General features: G+C 39.1%; 1 protein-coding gene across 1 annotated transcript in view; it reads right to left on the reverse strand.

Annotated features, from left to right (window-relative positions):
• Window positions 1–1,850: 1,850 nt before the first annotated feature.
• The window catches only part of SEC61A2 (SEC61 translocon subunit alpha 2), a 31,216-nt gene continuing 14,045 nt past the window's right edge, over window positions 1,851–19,021 (reverse strand). Inside the window, exons 5-12 of the mRNA XM_047741976.1 lie at window positions 17,379–17,510; window positions 17,145–17,254; window positions 11,749–11,902; window positions 10,628–10,788; window positions 10,103–10,300; window positions 7,647–7,838; window positions 6,316–6,392; window positions 1,851–2,970 (exon numbers count right to left, since the gene is read on the reverse strand). Coding sequence (XP_047597932.1) covers window positions 2,784–2,970; window positions 6,316–6,392; window positions 7,647–7,838; window positions 10,103–10,300; window positions 10,628–10,788; window positions 11,749–11,902; window positions 17,145–17,254; window positions 17,379–17,510 — 1,211 coding nt within the window. The 3' untranslated portion in view covers window positions 1,851–2,783. The remainder of the gene's footprint in view (window positions 2,971–6,315; window positions 6,393–7,646; window positions 7,839–10,102; window positions 10,301–10,627; window positions 10,789–11,748; window positions 11,903–17,144; window positions 17,255–17,378; window positions 17,511–19,021) is intronic.

Consider the following 19,021-nt stretch of genomic DNA (forward strand, 5'->3'; position numbering starts at 1 on the left):
TCACTGTCTTGGTGTTGAACCGTGACTGTAGCCAGCAAGGAGAGCAAATACCAGAACCCCAATACAACACCTTACAGGGGAGAACAGGGACACGGTTTCCAGCTCAGGCCATGCCCAAAGCCCGCGTCACCCAAAACATCTGCCAGTGTCCCTGGGCCGTTTTCTCAGCTTTTGGCTGTGCTTAGCCCTTGTGTTGACTTCTGTGGCCTCCAGCAGCTCCAGAACTATCACCCTTCAGCTGAGCCCCCAGTGGAAGTCTCAGAGTGATGCTCCCTGGCCAGCCCTAAATCGGGTTTCCAGCCCTGCACTCTGGCCCCTCAAACCAGATAAAACCAGGACACTAATACCAAAAGTGCTATAATACAGTTCATTTGTCTACAGGGTCACTGTACTCAGTGTATCACTGTGTTCATCTCTGTATCCAGAGATGTTTTTGTGAGCAAAAATACAAGATCTAGGGGCACCTGGGTGGCTCAGTGGGTTAAGCTGCTGCCTTCAGCTCAGGTCATGATCCCAGGTGGGATCAAGCCCTGAATCAGGCTCTCTGCTCAGCAGGGAGCCTTGCTTCCTCCTCTCTCTCTCTCTGTCTACTTGTGATCTGTGTGTCAAATAAACAAATAAAATGGAAATGCATCCCTTTTAAAAAAACAAAAAAAAAAACAAGATCTATTAGACTTTCTAACCAAAGGAGGAAAGGATGAAACTGGAGAACTAACTAGATTAATCGAGTCTACTCTGTAAATATTGCAAAAATTAGGCCCCCAACTACTTGCTCTAATAGTAGCCTTCCCCTGTGCCCCTAACCCTTTTAAAAAAAAAAATCCTTATTTTTAATGCTAGGCATCATGATTCTCTAGAGATCTTATTCCTTCTCCCTGAGCTCCCAAAGACCAAGTTCTATAATCTCCCTGGTAACTGCCTTCCTTCAAAAATCAAGAAACAGAAGGCATATGGAAAATACACAGACTTGGGGCACAGACCAGTCTCCAAACAGACCAGCTCTTCCAAAGCCACTCCCTGAAAAAACTGAGAAACCTACTCTTAAATGTTGGTGGAAGAGAGATCTTTGTAACCCCTATCTGTCCTTTCTACCTTTTTCTCTTCCTAAGAGTGCAAATCACAAGAGACAGCTAAATCCTAGAACATACCCCTAATGCCCTTTATATTAACCTTTAAATGTCCAACGCTGTCCTTGGCAAGTTAGGTCAGCTTGAGAGCCAGCAGTCTGGATGTTTTCCATGGCTGACACTGGTCATTTATCAGCATTTGGAAGTTCAAGTTTTCCCCAAAAAAAGCCCTTATTTCCACCTTCTCTTGAAGAAAAGAAAAAAAAAATCACGTATGACCACTGAATCCACATTTCTATGGTCACAAGGGTCTGAGGCCCTGAAGAGATGTCCTCCAGATGACCACTGTTGCTGGCCTGCAGCCTTGTGTCATCTGCCTCCCTGTAACTGGTTTTGTGATCCTGGACTAAATAAGATGTAATTCGGCGCTTACTAAAAAAGTAAACAATGGAAACCCTTACTTCTGAAAAGGAGCCTTCAAAAATGAAATGTGATCTCTTTGTGGCTGACAGACTACACCATTTAAAAAATTATAAAGAACTCTGCTATTTCGGATAGAGGCTAGGACGACATCTGAGATCGTCCTATGTTTTCCTATTCTTTCCACAGTTAGTCGCATAACTGAGCACCTCTAAGTTGGTCCCTGTTTCCCAACAGTTTTAGGATTAAACAGTAAACTGTAATGACGTTTGACCTCTTGCCACAGACTTCTCAGGATGGGTTTTGTATGTTTATGATGAACCTATACAAGTAATCTTAGAAATCATTTAATATTCGATTTTATTTTTCCAACACAACTGAAACAGTTTTATTAAATAAAGGTTTATTTTCTACTGTTTACACTCATGTTGCTGCTGTAAAGTACAACAACATACACAGATTCCTAGCACGAATTACTCATTGTTCACCCCCCACTGAACTACAGACATTGCTTGAGAATTAGATCTTTGCTTTAGGGATTAAAAAGAAAAGAGAAGAATTGGGGCATCGTATCTTGAAAGAATATTCTCAAGTGATGTGTTGGAATTCAAAGGCATAGCCAATACAGTAAAACAGCACCAACTGCTGTCACTGGGAAGAAAGGAATGAAAACCAGGAGTAATTACAAGCAGTTGTTTCAGGAACAGCTGGAACTGAAGCTCAGCGTTGCCCATCTGGGCTGAGTGGCAGCTGTGAGAGGGGACGAATTGGGCAGGGGACAGAGAGGGAGGGTGGGAACGTGGATACTAGGAGTTAAAAAAGTATAAAAAGTTAATTATATCTAAAATACAGATTAGATATAAATATTCCAGAACTCATTAACTAAGCTCAAAAATACTGGAAAGTGGCAATTTGAACTACGTTTATTTTTAAACAAGTGGGGGGAAGAGTGAGTGTTCTGAATGTTGTGTGCAAAACTGATCCACGTCACCATCTCACCGTCACAAGTGAACAGGGCAAGGCGGGTACATTGGTTTCCAGCATCACAGGCAACACTACAAGTACATTTTTGAACGAATAATGTAAACTTCAGTTTTAAGGCAGCTGGTACTAATGCTGCACACAGGCTGAGCTCGGCGCCCATCTCACAAACGGGCCGGTGAGCGCTTGAAAACAAACCGTGAGGGAAGAAAAGGGATTATTTGACAAACGGATTATTTGACAGCATTATTTGACAAAAACAATGTGTCAAAATTATTTTCCCTTTCACACACACAAGAAGAAATACTGGAACATTTAGAAAAACAAAGCACCCATCCCACCGACTTCAGCCTGTTCCTTGACAAAAATTTCAAAATACTGATAAATAATAGTGACGGCAAGCAGGATGCCGGTGCCGGAGCCAATAGCCCCGAGGAAGTCAGCCAACACCGACAGGGCACCGATGCACAGGCCACCAAACGCTGCCGCCGTGGGGATGTACCTGCAAGAGAGAACGCTCAGTCAGCCAGTGCAGGGCAGGGGCACTGGGGCATCATCGTCACGCTCCACCGGCAGGGGGCTGTCTGCGGGGAGGACGTGCATGTCCCACGTGTTGCTGACATACAGATGGAGACTTTGTGACTCAGGGAAGGATGTGACCTGGATTTCCAGAAACCAGTCAATAGCCAAGAAAAGCAATTCTTGATTTTTATGGCAGAAGGTTGGAATCCTCAACGTTGATTTAAGTATTAAAATATTCACTATTTTAGGGGCGCCTGGGTGGCTCAGTGGGTTAAAGCCTCTGCCTTCAGCTCAGATCATGATCCCAGGGTTCTGGGACTGAGCCCCACATCGGGCTCTCTGATCAGCGGGGAGCCTGCTTCCTCCTCTCTCTCTGCCTCTCCGCCTACTTGTGATCTCTGTCTGTCAAATAAATAAAATCTTAAAAAAATATATACACTATTTTAAACAGGTCGTCTTTAGCTCACTCTTGTAGAAGAAGAGTAAATTTCAAAATGCTTTCTATGTATCACATTTACATGACAAGAGGCGGATGATCCTCTTTACAGGAACTCAATCTTGGCTGCACATTAGAATCGCCTGAAGAACTCTTTTTTTTTAATGATTTTATTTTTTTATTCGACAGAGAGAGATCACAAGTAGGCAGAGAGGCAGGCAGAGAGAGAGAGGAGGAAGCAGCCTCCCCACCAAGGAGAGAACCCGATGCGGGGCTTGATCCCAGGACCCTGGGATCATGACTTAAGCCGAAGGCAGAGGCTTTAACCCTCTGAGCCACCCAGGCGCCCCACCTGAAGAACTCTTAAAAACAAGGGGATTGTGTTTAAAATACTCTAAAAAGAAGGGGGGAAAAAAGACTGAGGGAGATGGTGGATGAACAGGAATGGCAGACTGAGGCTAACCACTGAAGCTGGACACAAGTTGGGCACCTAGAGGTTCATTCTACTACCCTCTGCAACCTACATTCTAAATAAAAAGTTTACATAAAAATACAAGTGCCTTTCACCAATGGTTCTGGGACAACTGGATATCCACATGCACAAAAAGAAATCTGGATCCCTATCTCACACTAAGCACAAAAAAAATTAGCTCAAGGCAATTCAAAGACCTTAATATAAGAGCCGAGATTCCTAATGGAAAACAAGAATGAATCTTTGTGACCTTGGGTTAGGCAATGGGTTCTTAGATAAACACTAAGAGCAGCACAAAGCAACCAACAGAAACTGACCTTCATCAAAATAATTTGTGCATCAAAGGACACCAAGAAAGTGAAAAGACAATCAAAGAATGGCGAAAGATATTTATAAATCATAAACCTGAGAAGAGGCATATCCAAAATATTTTTTTAAGAATCTTACAGTGGCTCAGCCCCTGCTTTCGGCTCAGGTCATGATCTCAGGGTGCTGGGATCGAGCCCCACGTCAGGCTCTCTGCTCAGCAGGGAGCCTCCTTCTCCCTCTCTCTCTGCCTGCCTCTCTGCCTATTGTGATCTGTCAAATAAATAAATAAAATCTTAAATTAAAAAAAAGGAATCTTACAACTCGGTAACAAAAAGACAACACAATTAAAAATGAGCAAAAGATCTGAAAAGATACTTCTCCAAACAAGATACACAAATAGCTAACTAAACGCATGAAAAGATGTTCAATGTAATCACTCATCAGGGAAATGCAAATCAAAACCACAAAAAGCTACCACTTCATACCCACTAGGTGGCTATAATCAAAAAGCAAGAAGTCGTGCTTGCAAGGATGTGAACTGGAAGCCTCATCCAGGTGGCATGCAGACCAGTATGGCCACGCTGGAAAACAGCCTGCCGGTTCTTCAACATGTTAAACACAGAGTTGCCAGATAGCCCAACAATTCCATTCCTACAGGAATGAAAACATGTCCACACAAACCATGTTCAAATATGTTCTTAAAAGCCTTATTCATGATAGTCAAAAACTGGAAACAACCAAAACTGCATCAACTGATGAACGGATGAACAAATGCAGTATAGTACATCCATATAATGGAATATTGCTCACAAATAATGCCTGAACTCTGAAAACCTTACGCGATGTGAAAAAAGCGCTTCGCTAAAGACTGCAAGTCCATTTATATAAAATGTCCAGAATAGGTAAATCCGTAGAGATCAAAAGTAAAAAGTTGGCTCGGGGTGGGGGATGAGCTCGGAATGGGAAATAACCAATAGGTATAAGGTTTCTTTCTAGGTAATGAAAATGTTTTTGGTTTGTTTTTTATGTTTGTGGGGTTGGGTTTGTTTTTTGTCTTTTGTTTTTTCATAATCTCTACACCCTACATTGGGCTCAAACTCACAACTCTGAGATCAAGAGTTACATACTCCTCTGACTGAGCCAGCCAGGCACTCCAGTGACAAAAATGTTTTTTAAATTACATTGCAATGAGGACGCCTGGGTGGCTCAGCTGGTTAAGCGGCTGCCTTCGGCTCAAGTCATGATCCCAGCATCCTTGGATCGAGTCCCACAATGGGCTCCTTGCTCAGCAGGGAGCCTGCTTCTCCCTCTGCCTGCCACTCTGTCTGCCTGTGCTCACTCTTTCTGACAAATAAATAAATAAAATCTTTAAGATAAATAAATAAATAAAAATATATTACATTGTAATGATTACACACTCTGAATATACTAAAAACAGAAACACTAAACCGTATACTTCAAATGAATAAATACATTTGTATGTGAATTATAACTCAATAAAGCTGGTATCAAAAAATAAACTAATGCACAGGATCCACCCTAGACCAAATAAATCTCAATTCCTAGAGGTGGAATATCAGGACTTTTTAAAAGCTCCCAAGGGGGGGCGCCTGGGTGGCTCAGTGGGTTAAGCCACTGCCTTCGGCTCGGGTCAAGATCTCAGGGTCCTGGGATTGAGCCCCGCGTCGGGCTCTCTGCTCAGCAGGGAGCCTGCTTCCTCCTCTCTCTCTGCCTGCCTCTCTGCCTGCTTGTGACCTCTCTGTCAAATAAATAAGTAAAATCTTTAAAAAAAAAAAAAAAAAAAAGCTCCCAAGGGATTTTATGTGCAGCCAGACAATGAGGACCTCCCATCAAGAACATTTTAATACTGGGCTGAGCAGTGAAGGGAACACAATTTTAAAAAATAATTTAGATGTCAATTTTGATGGGGAACAATTTTAGAGAACAATTCAGTATTATGTTAAATTTTGGTTCTTCTGTGTGAAACAGAAGAAAAATGATTCATATGCAAACAGGATAACATCGGACAATAAATTAAAGATTGAAAAACCAAATACATGTGTATGTATACACATACACACATCAAGGATTAAATTTCGTGACCTTACCTATTAAGCTCATGAACCATAGAGGTATCTCTGTGGCCCCTCATTACCATTTGCTGTTCTTTAAGCTGCTTAGCTACCTGCCAAGAGAAAAATAACTTTGAAAATCGAACTGTAAATATTTCAATTTACTAACTACAAGGTGCAAAGTGCTTTCCACACACCAATGAATCAAATAAAGACCCTTAAGTAGGCACTGTCATATCATTCCCATTACATCTGAGGCTCAGTGGTGCACACCACCTATCACCCACACATTAAACCAGTGTTTCTCAGTCTTTTATTTATCATTCCCCTAAAACAGAAATGAAATACTAAGGAGTAAGAATTTGTTGGGAAGGGTTCAGCTTTGGAGAGTCACAAACCACTGTAAAAATCAAAGAATTTTTCCACCTTCCAGAAACCAGTTTTTAACCTCCTAGGGATATATTAACTCATTATTAAGAATGTATGACTTAAAAGCTTAAATTACAAAAGTAATTAAGAGTGTTTCAAACCACCTCACACCAGTCAGAATGGCTAAAATTAACAAGTCAGGAAATGACAGATGCTGGCGAGGATGCGGAGAAAGGGGAACCCTCCTACACTGTTGGTGGGAATGCAAGCTGGTGCAACCACTCTGGAAAACAGCATGGAGGTTCCTCAAAATGTTGAAAATAGAACTACCCTATGACCCAGCAATTGCACTACTGGGTATTTACCCTAAAGATACAAACGTAGTGATCCGAAGGGGCACGTGCACCTGAATGTTTATAGCAGCAATGTCTACAATAGCCAAACTATGGAAAGAACCCAGATGTCCATCCAGAGATGAATGGATAAAGAAGATGTGGTATATATACACAATGGAATACTATGCGGCCATCAAAAGAAATGAAATCTTGCCATTCGCGACGATGTGGATGGAACTAGAGGGTATCATGCTTAGCGAAATAAGTCAATCGGAGAAAGACAACTATCATATGATTTCCCTGATATGAGGGAGAGGAGATGCAACATGGGGGGTTAAAGGGGTAGGAGAAGAGTAAATGAAACAAGATGGGATTGGGAGGGAGACAAACCATAAGTGACTCTTAATCTCACAAAACAAACTGAGGGTTGCTGGGGGGAGGGGGGTTGGGAGAAGGGAGGTGGGGTTATGGACATTGGGGAGGGTTTGTGCTATGGTGAGTGCTGTGAAGTGTGTAAACCTGGCGATTCACAGACCTGTACCCCTGGGGATAAAAATATATGTTTATAAAAAAATAAATAAATAAATAAATTTTTAAAAAAGAGTGTTTCAATTACCACTTTGAAATTAAAAACGTTTATTTTCAAATACAACAAATACTTACATCTTTGGCTGAGGAACCAGACACCTCTATCCATGTCTTAGAAAAGAATGCACATGATCCCAACATGAAGATGATATAAACAACTACATGGACAGGATCCTCAAATATGGCGCCCATGGACTCAGGAGGAGAAAGATAGTAACAAAGCCCTCCTACTGGGTAAGAACGAGCAGGTCCTCCCCCACTGACATCCTACAGAACAAGAATAAAAAGGAAAGATGGTGAACCCAACATTTTTATGACTTTTCAAACTCCTCAAAAAATTACGGCAATGCTTTCAACTCAAAGCCCCTAGAGCTAACAATTCTATATAACTTAAAGATTTACTTTTGTGTCTAATATTTTCACTCCTTCAAAATTATATGGTGAGCATCTACTATATAAAAGACATTGTGGGGGCGCCTGGGTGGCTCAGAGGGTTAAAGCCTCTGCCTTCGGCTCAGGTCACGATCCCAGGATCCTGGGATCGAGCCCCACACCAGGCTCCACCTGCTTCCCCTCCTCCCCCGACCTGTCTCTCTGCCTACTTGTGACCTCTGTCTGTCAAATAATAAATATCTAAATAAATGACATTGTGACTATATTATTAATAGAAGAATGTTCTTTTAAAAACCAACATTAAAAAAAAAAAAAAAAAAAAAAAAGAAAGAAAGAAAGAAAGAAAGAAAGAAAGAAAGGATGAATACCCAAGTTTTGTAGCAACATGGACGGGACTGGAAGAGATTATGCTGAGTGAAATAAGTCAAGCAGAGAGAGTCAATTATCATATGGTTTCACTTATTTGTGGAGCATAACAAATAGCATGGAGGACAAGGGGAGATGGAGAGGGGAGTTGAGGGAAATTGGAAGGGGAGGTGAACCATGAGAGACTATGGACTCTGAAAAACGATCTGGGAATTTTGAAGGGGTGGGGGGTGGGAGGTTGGGGCACCAGGTGGTGGGTATTGTGGAGGGCACAGATTGCATGGAGCACTGGGTGTGGTGCAAAAATAATGAATACTGTTATGCTGAAAAAATAAAAAAATTAAAAAAAAAAAAAAAAAAAAAAAAAAAAAAAAAAAAAAAAATAAAAACCAACATTAAAATACATTTATAAAAACCTTCCTTCTTTTCCTAAAGACAGGAATATGATGACATTTACAGTCCATCTCTGATTACATGTAGAATCTGAAACTTTCTGCACTATACAAGAGTATGCAACATATCCTTTCACTTCAAAGTATTCTATGAAGAATACAAGCAAATTATCAATAATATTGACAGATGACTAATAACTGCCTAAACTTTATACATTTTATACACTATAAGAAATAGTCCTTTAATATTTATAATAGGATTTTTATCCAGACCAACATTTAAGAATTTTTATACAAACAGAACTGGGAACAGTGTTAAGTTTTTGGGCATAAGGGGTGGGAAAGCAATTTCTGCCTGCAATGATTAAAATGTCTGGTTCCTGAATATACATTTCAAGATGATTTCTTTACTGTGCCCCTAGAATCACTAATCCCCAATCAAAAGCACTGTTTATAGACATAATTCAATTTCCCAGTAATTCTCTCATTAAAAAGGAACTTAGTTAAGATCACAACACAATCTATACATAAACCACTCAATACATTTACTGCTATTAAATTATTACAGTCATAATTTCTGATGGATTATTAGCTCACAAAGGGAAGGACCACATCTTCCCTCATTACAGGTAATCACATTTCCATTACATGAAAGGAGAAAGAGTACTGTGGATAAACAGAATCCTACTTCCTTCAATTAACACTCAAGAGTTACTGTCTTGCCCTGTAAACCTTAAAAAAAGAAAAAAAATGACCTTTATTGTAGAAGCAGAAAGATCTGTCACTGTAACTTACAATGTAACAGGGAGCATATGAAGATAAATGCATAGAATAAGCACATTTCAGAAACAGTGACTATAAAAAATAACAGTTGGTGAAATATAAATTATACAACTACGTATTCTGAAGAAGAATAAAAGACCATGGTCTCTTTTAATTTTATAGTTTTAAAAGAGGAAAAAATGCTCCTTTGTCATATGACAGAATTTAAACCAATTAAAATTCGATCCGACAATAACTCACACTTCAGTAACAACAGGGCTGGACTGCTTTGGAAGAAGCTATGATGACAGGATCTATAAAGGGAAGTCAGAAAGTCCTGGATTCTATTTCTAGTAACTCTGTGCTCTCTCCGGTCTAGTAATCACATGCCTCTCTCTAGCCCAGTTAATCACAACTAGTTTATTGCCACTCAGGCCATGAAAAATGGGGGTAAAACATCTTTCCAAAGAAATGATAAACTCTGCAACAAGTAAGTGAATCTGAAAATGTTATAGCAACTGCTTCAATTATGGCTCATCTCTTTCAGTTACAAAATATAACCATGAAATGCAAATTACATTAAATATGAATGCTTAGAATAAATAACAAAATACTCACAGCCCACTGTCCTAGTAAATTTACTAAAAAGTTGCCACTAAATCGAACAGACAGCATCTGGGAAATAACATACAGGTTTGACACTAAAGCCGACTGGAGAATAATGGGAATGTTCGAGGTGTAGAAGAGCTTGATGGGATAGCTACTGTACTGTCCTCGATACCGGGCCGACTTGATGGGCAAGTCAACACGAAATCCCTGAAAAATGAAAATGAAGAGGAAGTAAGAGTAACTGGACATCTCAACTAAAGAACACAGATGACAGGCAGAACAATACAGTGGGGAATGTGAGAAGCAACAGTAACATTTTCCCTGCCCCATACACACACACACACTGAAATGTAACTCCTGTTCTATGCCATCACCACCAATTTTTGCACCTCAGTTGGAAGAACAGAATTATTTGCTTGACTAGACTCTGCAACACTGACTTGTCAGATACTGACACTTCAAATAGCATTCTTTTCTTTAAAAGCAAAATAAAAATCCACATCCCCCTGACTCCGGTGAAGAAAGTATACGTACCTGAAAATATATAACAACGGCAAACACAAAGACCGTAGCGATGAGGTTCATGAGATTGGGTAAGTTCTGACGATAGAAAGCTTCCCTTAAAGCTCGGACCTTGTCTGTCCTGGTGGCCAGTAAATGAAAGAGCGCTATGACTGCACCCTCAAACTCGGTACCTGATAAATCAAGAAACAAATTCACTAGACTCTTTCTCCAGAGCTCTCCCTAAGATCAAACAAATAACCTTGAAACTCCAGTACATGGCAAAAATAGGAGTCAAAATCATTCATCAATGTTTACTCTATAAATCAGCCATGTGTGGGGCTTCCAAAAATCTTTACATCATGGAGGCAAATATATCTTTTTTAGCACAAATCTCAAGTTTTCTCAAGAGACTATTCTTGATGAAAACAGCTAAAGGAGAATAAGCCTAAGCAAATATTTAGGTCATAATGATTTGCCTCTCCTTTACTTTAGGGAAGAGAAAAGGAGGGGAGAAAGCAGCAGCAAAGCAGAATAAAGATGTCAGAATCAAAAATCTATGTCACTCTATCGAGCTGGCTTTTAAGTTTATTTTACCAAGAATACTAATAAAGCCATCATTGCTCTTTTCTTAAGGCTGGGATCAGTTTAGACGTTAACTGTTATGAAGCTTGGATGGCATCGGAGACAAATGGAGATGGGTAAGGGGAAAGACAGAATGAAGGATTTCAAAATTTAGTTGCTACTGAAAGCCAAGGAGAGTGGCAGCAAAAGTATTAGTGCTCCCTGATGATACAATAAATAATAGTGTCTTCATTTGAAAAATCTTAATCCACTACCTTTTCCTCCCCCTGGAAATGCGGAAATCGGTCAAATCAATGACTTCTGTGGCAATGGCTTAAGTAACATTTTAAAAAGCTTGTTTGCAACCACTGAAATTTTCAACGAGCAGAGGCTAATATTTAGCTATGATTCTTTCTGAAGTACTATTTCATACTCCACAAACTCTGCTGCTTAACTCTTGAGCAATTAGCACCAGATGTCCCCTGGGACAGCAAACCAGGATGTTTACAGGCACGTCCTGCTCCGTGATGGGTTACTTTCCAGCACACATCCAGCAAAACTCGTGCAGTTGCAGTCACTGTGCTATGTACCTCTGCCAGTGTTAATAGTAGTGGGACTAAAGGCCTTCCAGACAATGGTTTCACAGATGTTGGTGGCAATAAAGAGGGAAATACCAGACCCCAAGCCGTAACCCTTCTGTAGCAGCTCATCTAACAGCAGCACAATCAAACCAGCAACAAACAACTGTGGGGAAAGAAATGCAAGTAAGCTGAAGCAAGAATAAACTCAAGAAAGGGGAAGGTGAACACCATTGACTATTTTCAAAGTACGGGCATTTTTAATAGTAAAACCCAATTGTTGCAATATCACTGTTACGACTCTCTGCATCTTTTTAAACCCCACTTTTGTCAGAAGTCATTTCTGCAAATCAGATGGGTAGAAACATCATTACATTATAAAGCAGACATTTAAACCTTTAAAGTATTTTTTATAAACCATCTGAACAGTGTTTCGTACAATGTTTAAGTAAGGCCTATTAAAAGCACTCTAAAGCAAAAATGTTCAAACCTATTCAATTTAGGACAGCAAAACACTGAAAACATTCCAAGTAGTTCCAAGGAAGTGAAAGACCAAATGAAATATGGTATAATAACAAGACACAATTACATACTGCCACTAAAGGAAAAGTATGTAAACCATGCTGATACATTTTTAAGGTATTATGCATAATACTTGAGTAATTATATTACATATACAGTTACCATTGAACAACACAGGTCTGAACTACACAAGTCCACAAATACACAGGTTTGGTTTTTTTTTTTTATAAATACACTGCAGTACTATAAATGTATTTTCTCTTCCTTCTGATTTTCTTAATAACATCTTTTCTCTAGCTTACTACATAGTATAAATATGGTATATAACATATAAAATGTGCGTTAATCAACCACCTATGTTATCGACAAGGCTACAGGTAAATAGTGGGCTGTTAGTAATTAAGTTTTGAGGGAGTCTAAAGTTATATGTGGTTTACAACTGCATGAGCGGGGTCAGCACCCCAACCACTGTGTTAAGGCTCACCTATAATATATAGAGAGAATAAGTCAAAAAGAGCACAAATTAATATGTATAGAGATTATAACAATGTCAAAATGCACTCCATACATACAGTGACAAAGACTGAATGTAAATTTGAAGACAAGGATTTGCCAGGTTCTTAAGCTCATTTTTTTTTTAAATAAAAGCATAATAACTTTAGTTTATGTGAAATTGAAAATTCTTAATTTTCTTCTTGGAGAAGAGATTTCTGTAAAAGCATACACCAATTAAAAATAATCCATAGCCTTGCAAGTGACCTCCACAGTCACGTCTTCCCTGCACTGCAATAACCTGATCAAGAGGGAAAGAAAAGATGTTTCTAGGCCTCGAACCTCACACCTGTCCCCATTTTAAAAACCCCATCCTACATAAGTGAGGAAATGCCACTTCCATTCTGCCCAGCTCTGCAGCCTCCTACCCTCTTACTTACTCAGTTTACCTGACATCCCCCGTTACAAAAGGAGCAAACTACAGTACACCATTTTAAGCATGCTTACCTTCAGCAGTTTTTTTTCCCTTAACTGTCATTTCGGTGGTTGTACAGAGCCTAAACTGTCTATTACAGTCTTTTAGCTTGACTTTCAAAGTATTGGAAAAAGGGTGCAATTCTTCACTTCTAAGAATGCTCATGAATCCTTTACTGTTTGAAAACCAAGCTTAACACTTTGACAAGATAAAAGAGAAGTTAGGACTTAGTGCTGAGATTTTAATTTGACCACAATTATGTAAAAAGTAAATAAATACTCCCAATTAGAAAACCAAACTTGTGCAGGGACTAACCGCTGTCCTCAAACTACCAGCCCACCAGAAAGTATGATCATGGGCTTCTGATTAAATGACCTTCCAGAGTCATAAAGTCACTCTGAAAGACCTGTAATTCTCCAAACTGCCTGTTCAGACCAATAACCATCAGACTACAGAGTGATTCACGTATGTCTTGTGAAATTCAAACTCACACTTTTCTAACCAGAGAAAGGAGTTACAGAGAAGTCTAAATGAGAAATCGTTTCTATAATCTAAAGAATAAGATAAAGGACTGTAAAAAGCATGTGAACTATGCCTCTGAGGTGGGAGATGCTGAGAAACCAAGAAGCTAGAGCACCTCATTGACTACGATGCTGACAGAGATTCGATGCTACCTGCACGTGCTTGTGCAATGTGTCACAGGTAGAAATCTCTAAATCAGGCATAAAAAATAACTCTCTACATTTTAATTCTGCTTGTGCATGCACACACACGCACGCAATGTACAACACGACACTTACCTTTCCTGTGTGCCATGCACACGGGTATTTTCTATTCTGTTACTTTAATCAAGATCCACTATTTAGATTTCAAATCTCACTAGTTGAAAGACAGGACCACATGAAGGAAACAAGAATAATTAAGGCAAGAAACACCTTACCTAACAACATGCAAACAGTTTTCACAACCATGTTTCTGGGTGAAGCACACTGATCCAATTATCTCTCTTTAGCATATCCATACATTTTCAATGTTAGCAATGCCTTTAAAGACACACTACCTACCTATCATCAAACACATTTCTCTATACATTAGCACTGAAAGAACTAACCACAAGTATTTGTATGCCAGAATTTCTATTTTTAAAAAAGTATATATCCATTTATTTCATTCCTGGTATATAACTATTCCCTGACTTCTGATACTGGGGGGTAAAAATTAAAATAGCTTAACTCTGTTTTATCTCAAATTCAAATTTGTAACAACTGCACAGGAGTCAATGCTTTAACCCAGACCGGGTCAGATGAAGTTCTTCAAGAATCCAAAATTATATCACTTCTCGGCCTTTTGGCTAAGATCAAGTGAAGAATCCAAAATTATCCTTACTAAAATACTAGAAAAATTGTACTGGAGCATAATGTTCTAAGAGCTAGGTGCCAATTCCAAGTGTCTTTTAACACCTGGGGTTATTCTGGGGGTGCCTGGGTGGCTCAGTTGGTTAAGTGTCTGCCTTGGCTCCGGTCATGATCCCAGGGTCCTGGTTTCATGATCTCAGGGTCTTGGCGTCATGATCCCTGCTTGGCGGGGGTCTGCTCCTCCCTCTCCTTCTGCCCCTCCCCCTGCTTGTGCTCACGTTCTCTCTCCCTCCTTCCCTCTCACTCAAATAAATAAAATCTTTAAAAAATAAAAATAAAAATTGGAGCTATTCTGAACTACAAGTTGTATAAAGCAAAGGCTATAAGGAAACAAAGTAGGCCAAGAACTGGCGCATCAGTATCCTCAACGATGGCACAAGCGCGCGGAGAGAGCCTCAGCACTGAAACACATAAACGAGTTTGCAGAGGCTCCTCTCTCCCAAGCCACTGCTACACTGCTTCCTCTAATTCTCAAAGGTTATAAATTTGCCAATCAGTTTTTTTTTTTAATGGAGAAGTAAGGACATTATGGGAACACACTAGAGCTCAGAAACCTACCAAAGATTGCTAACACATTAAAAATTCCTTACCTGGTCAAAAGACAAAATATTTCCATCTAGTTAGAAGAGCCCTCCCTGTTGTAATGACACCAATAACTACTTGAACAACCTAATTCTCTTTGCTCTAATCATATGCACAACAAGATCTTATTGTGCTGCTTATAAAGGTTTCTCATTAAAAAATGGTCAACCATGCCAATCTGAAATCTCAATGTATATATTAATAAGTTGGTATTTTAGTTTTATTTAATAATATTTTTCTGAAATTAATGCTCTGACCATTAAAAAAAAAAAATGTTCCTAAGTGAATCCTAATTCCATAGACTGAGCAAGAAGAGGCATTTCTAAAATAACCAAGACTCCAGATGTTGTGTTTATTAAACTTCTTTTCAAAATCCCATAAATAATTACTATGTAACTTAAGTACAATCCCTTAGTGGATAGCCTCTCTAAATGACTTCTAAGGACTGTACATTAGAGAAGTATCTTCTAACTTTGACAACTCTGAGACAGTTATTACAGGGATAATTTTTTTTTTAAGATTTTGTTTATCTATTGGACAGACAGAGATCACAAGCAGGCACAGAGGCAGGCAGAGAGAGAAGAGGAAGCAGGCTCCCCGCCGAGCAGAGAGCCCAACGCAGGGCTCGATCCCCGGATGCTGAGATCACGACCCGAGCCGAAGGCAGAGACCCCAACCCACTGAGCCACTCAGGCGCCCCCAGGGATAATTTTATATTGGCCTTTAAAAGTTCAATTCCAGGGGCGCCTGGGTGGCTCAGTGGGTTAAGCCGCTGCCTTCGGCTCAGGTCATGATCCCAGGTCCTGGGTTCAAGCCCCACATCGGGCTTTCTGCTCAGCAGGGAGCCTGCTTCCTCCTCTCTCTCTGCCTGCCTCTCTGCCTGCTTGTGATCCCTCTCTCTCTCTCTCTGTCAAAAAAATAAATAAAATCTTAAAAAATATAAAAAATAAAAAAAAATAAAAGTTCAATTCCAAAGGATCTACTTTAAAAATCCACAGAATATACGTATACAGGTTCATCAGGTTCATGTATTTTACTGGCTGTAAGATATTTATGATGCCATCATTTTATACACCACTAAGAAAGAAAAAATATATCATCAATTAAACTATGACACAATAACTTATCACAAAGAAATTTTATTTTCTACTTATAAGAAAAGCTATTTTAGACCTAAACACGGATTTTATCATCTAACCTGTTCTGTGTCTTAGCTACACACAGTGACTGTTCCATAACAAACCAGACACTCTTGCAGACATTTTAAACAGCAACTAATCTCAAAAACATGTTACACCAACAATGCACACAACCAGTTGATGCAATGAACATTTGACCAGCTCCAAGCAGCTGATACACATATGCGCACAATGACTACTATCACAACCACTGCCTGGCTGATAGCAAATGCACGGCACCATCAGCTGTAAGAAAAAAACACCCTGGGGGCGCCTGGGTGGCTCAGTTGCTTAAGTGTTTGACTTCAGCTCAGGTCATGTTCCCGGGGGGGTCCTGGAATAGAGCCCTGCCTCAGCTCCCTGCTCAGCGGGGAATCTGCTTCTGCTTCTCCCTCTCATTCTGCCCCTCCCCCTGCTCCTGCTCTCTCTCACTCTCAAATAAATAAAAATCTTAAAAAAAAAAATCCTGATTTCAAAGACATCAAAAAGTAAAAGATGTGCATCTAAAAATTGGTGAAATATAGTTGATCCATAATTCCTTATACTATGCAGCAATGAGGCTATTAAGATAAATTTTAATTTTTTATATCAACACAATTTATGTCACTTCAATAATCAAAATCTTATAATTAAATAATTCAAAGGAAGACAATTAATGTAGCAACCACTTAAAGAACTGTTAGAAAGGAAAAAAAGGGGTCAAACTGTTTTTGTTATTTGCAGATGAAAAATTGGATTTCTTACCTGAATAATGATAAGGAGACAGATGCCAGCACCCATTTCAGCAGGATCCCCATACATGCCCGTCATGACATACACAATGGCTTGCCCAATGGTAATGATCATACCAAATACTGACAAAAATTGGGGGAAAAGGAGTACATGCTTACAACCAAAGACAAAAAAGACTAGGAAAGCATCTTTACCGCAAAATTCTTAAATTTGGAAAAAAACTCTTTAATTGTATTAATAGCTCACGTTTCTGGGCTCCATTGAATAGAGCTCTATCTTTGGGTGTATCTCCAACTTCAATGATTTTGGCTCCAGCTAACAACTGCATAATCAAACCAGATGTTACAATTGGGGAGATACCCAATTCCATTAAAGTTCCTGTAAAGGAGAAGGAAAAAAAGTAAATCTTTCCTATACCCAATGTAGATTACAAGTGTTACAATCCTTAATTATGTCTATTAAAATACAGGCTCAAATGTTAACAGGCAGATTTTCATTCTTTAAACATTAATTTATTAACACATTTATTTACTTCATTTATTAACACAACCTTGCAACAACTCATTGAATCAAAATTACTATTTCCAAAATAGGTAAATTTCTGTAAATTCTAAACTTAAAATGTTAAAGAAATCCTTTGAAAGATATCTTCCAAAATATCTGTCCATGGAAGAGATTATGCTGAGTGAAATAAGTCAAGCAGAGAGAGTCAATTATCATATAGTTTCACTTATTTGTGGAGCATAACAATAGCATGGAGGACAAGGGGAGATGGAGAGGGGAGTTGAGGGAAATTGGAAGGGGAGGTGAACCATGAGAGACTATGGACTCTGAAAAACGATCTGGGAATTTTGAAGGGGTGGGGGGTGGGAGGTTGGGGCACCAGGTGGTGGGTATTGTGGAGGGCACAGATTGCATGGAGCACTGGGTGTGGTGCAAAAATAATGAATACTGTTATGCTGAAAAAATAAAAAAAATTAATAAAAAAAAAAAAAAAAAAAAAAAATATCTGTCCAAATCATTATTTTTAAAACTTACACTGAACATTTTATTTTAATGCAAAACAAGAAATACATACCAAGCCTGAGAATTAAATACCAAGTTAATAAAAAATGACATTTAAGACTATCTGTGACTCTTCTAATTCAAATTCTAAAAACACATGGAGAGGGGCGCCTGGGTGGCTCAGTGGGTTAAGCCGCTGCCTTCGGCTCAGGTCATGATCTCAGGGTCCTGGGATCGAGCCCCGCATTGGGCTCTCTGCTCAGCAGGGAGCCTGCTTCCTCCTCTCTCTCTGCCTGCTTGTGATCTCTCTCTGTCAAATAAATAAATAAAATCTTTTAAAAAAATAAAAATAAAAAAATAAAATAAAAACACATGGAGAGTCATCTAAATTCCTGTTGTGGAACATTTAGTGGCAGGAAAAATGTTCATGCCATAATGGAGAGCAAAATAAAAAATTTGGAAACTAGTATTACAGTTTGATTCCAGATAATACTTCAGTGGAAAAGTGGTTTTCTATATTTTAGTCTGGTTGTCAAGATGTGGTTATTTTTACCCAGTGAGACTATTTTCTTCTTTTTGCCTCTCTTGATTTTTTAAGTTTTTCTTTATGGAAAACATATACTGTACTTATAGTGAAAAATAAGAAAACCAAATATGCTAAGTGTACAAGTTAACATGTAAAATGATTAATTCTATAGCATCAAGAATACATTTTCACTGGTCTTTCTATCATACCACAACCTTAAATCCTGGCTTTTATAAATGTTGAAAAGGTGCCCTTAATATGAGAAAAGATTCCATTCTAGGATTCTTCATGTCTTGTCAAATACTTCAACAGTAAAAGGTAACATTTCTTATTGTTAAAACCAGTAGATACAGAAATA

Source organism: Lutra lutra, chromosome 8 (genome assembly GCF_902655055.1).
Source record: "Lutra lutra chromosome 8, mLutLut1.2, whole genome shotgun sequence".
Lineage (NCBI taxonomy): Eukaryota > Metazoa > Chordata > Mammalia > Carnivora > Mustelidae > Lutra > Lutra lutra.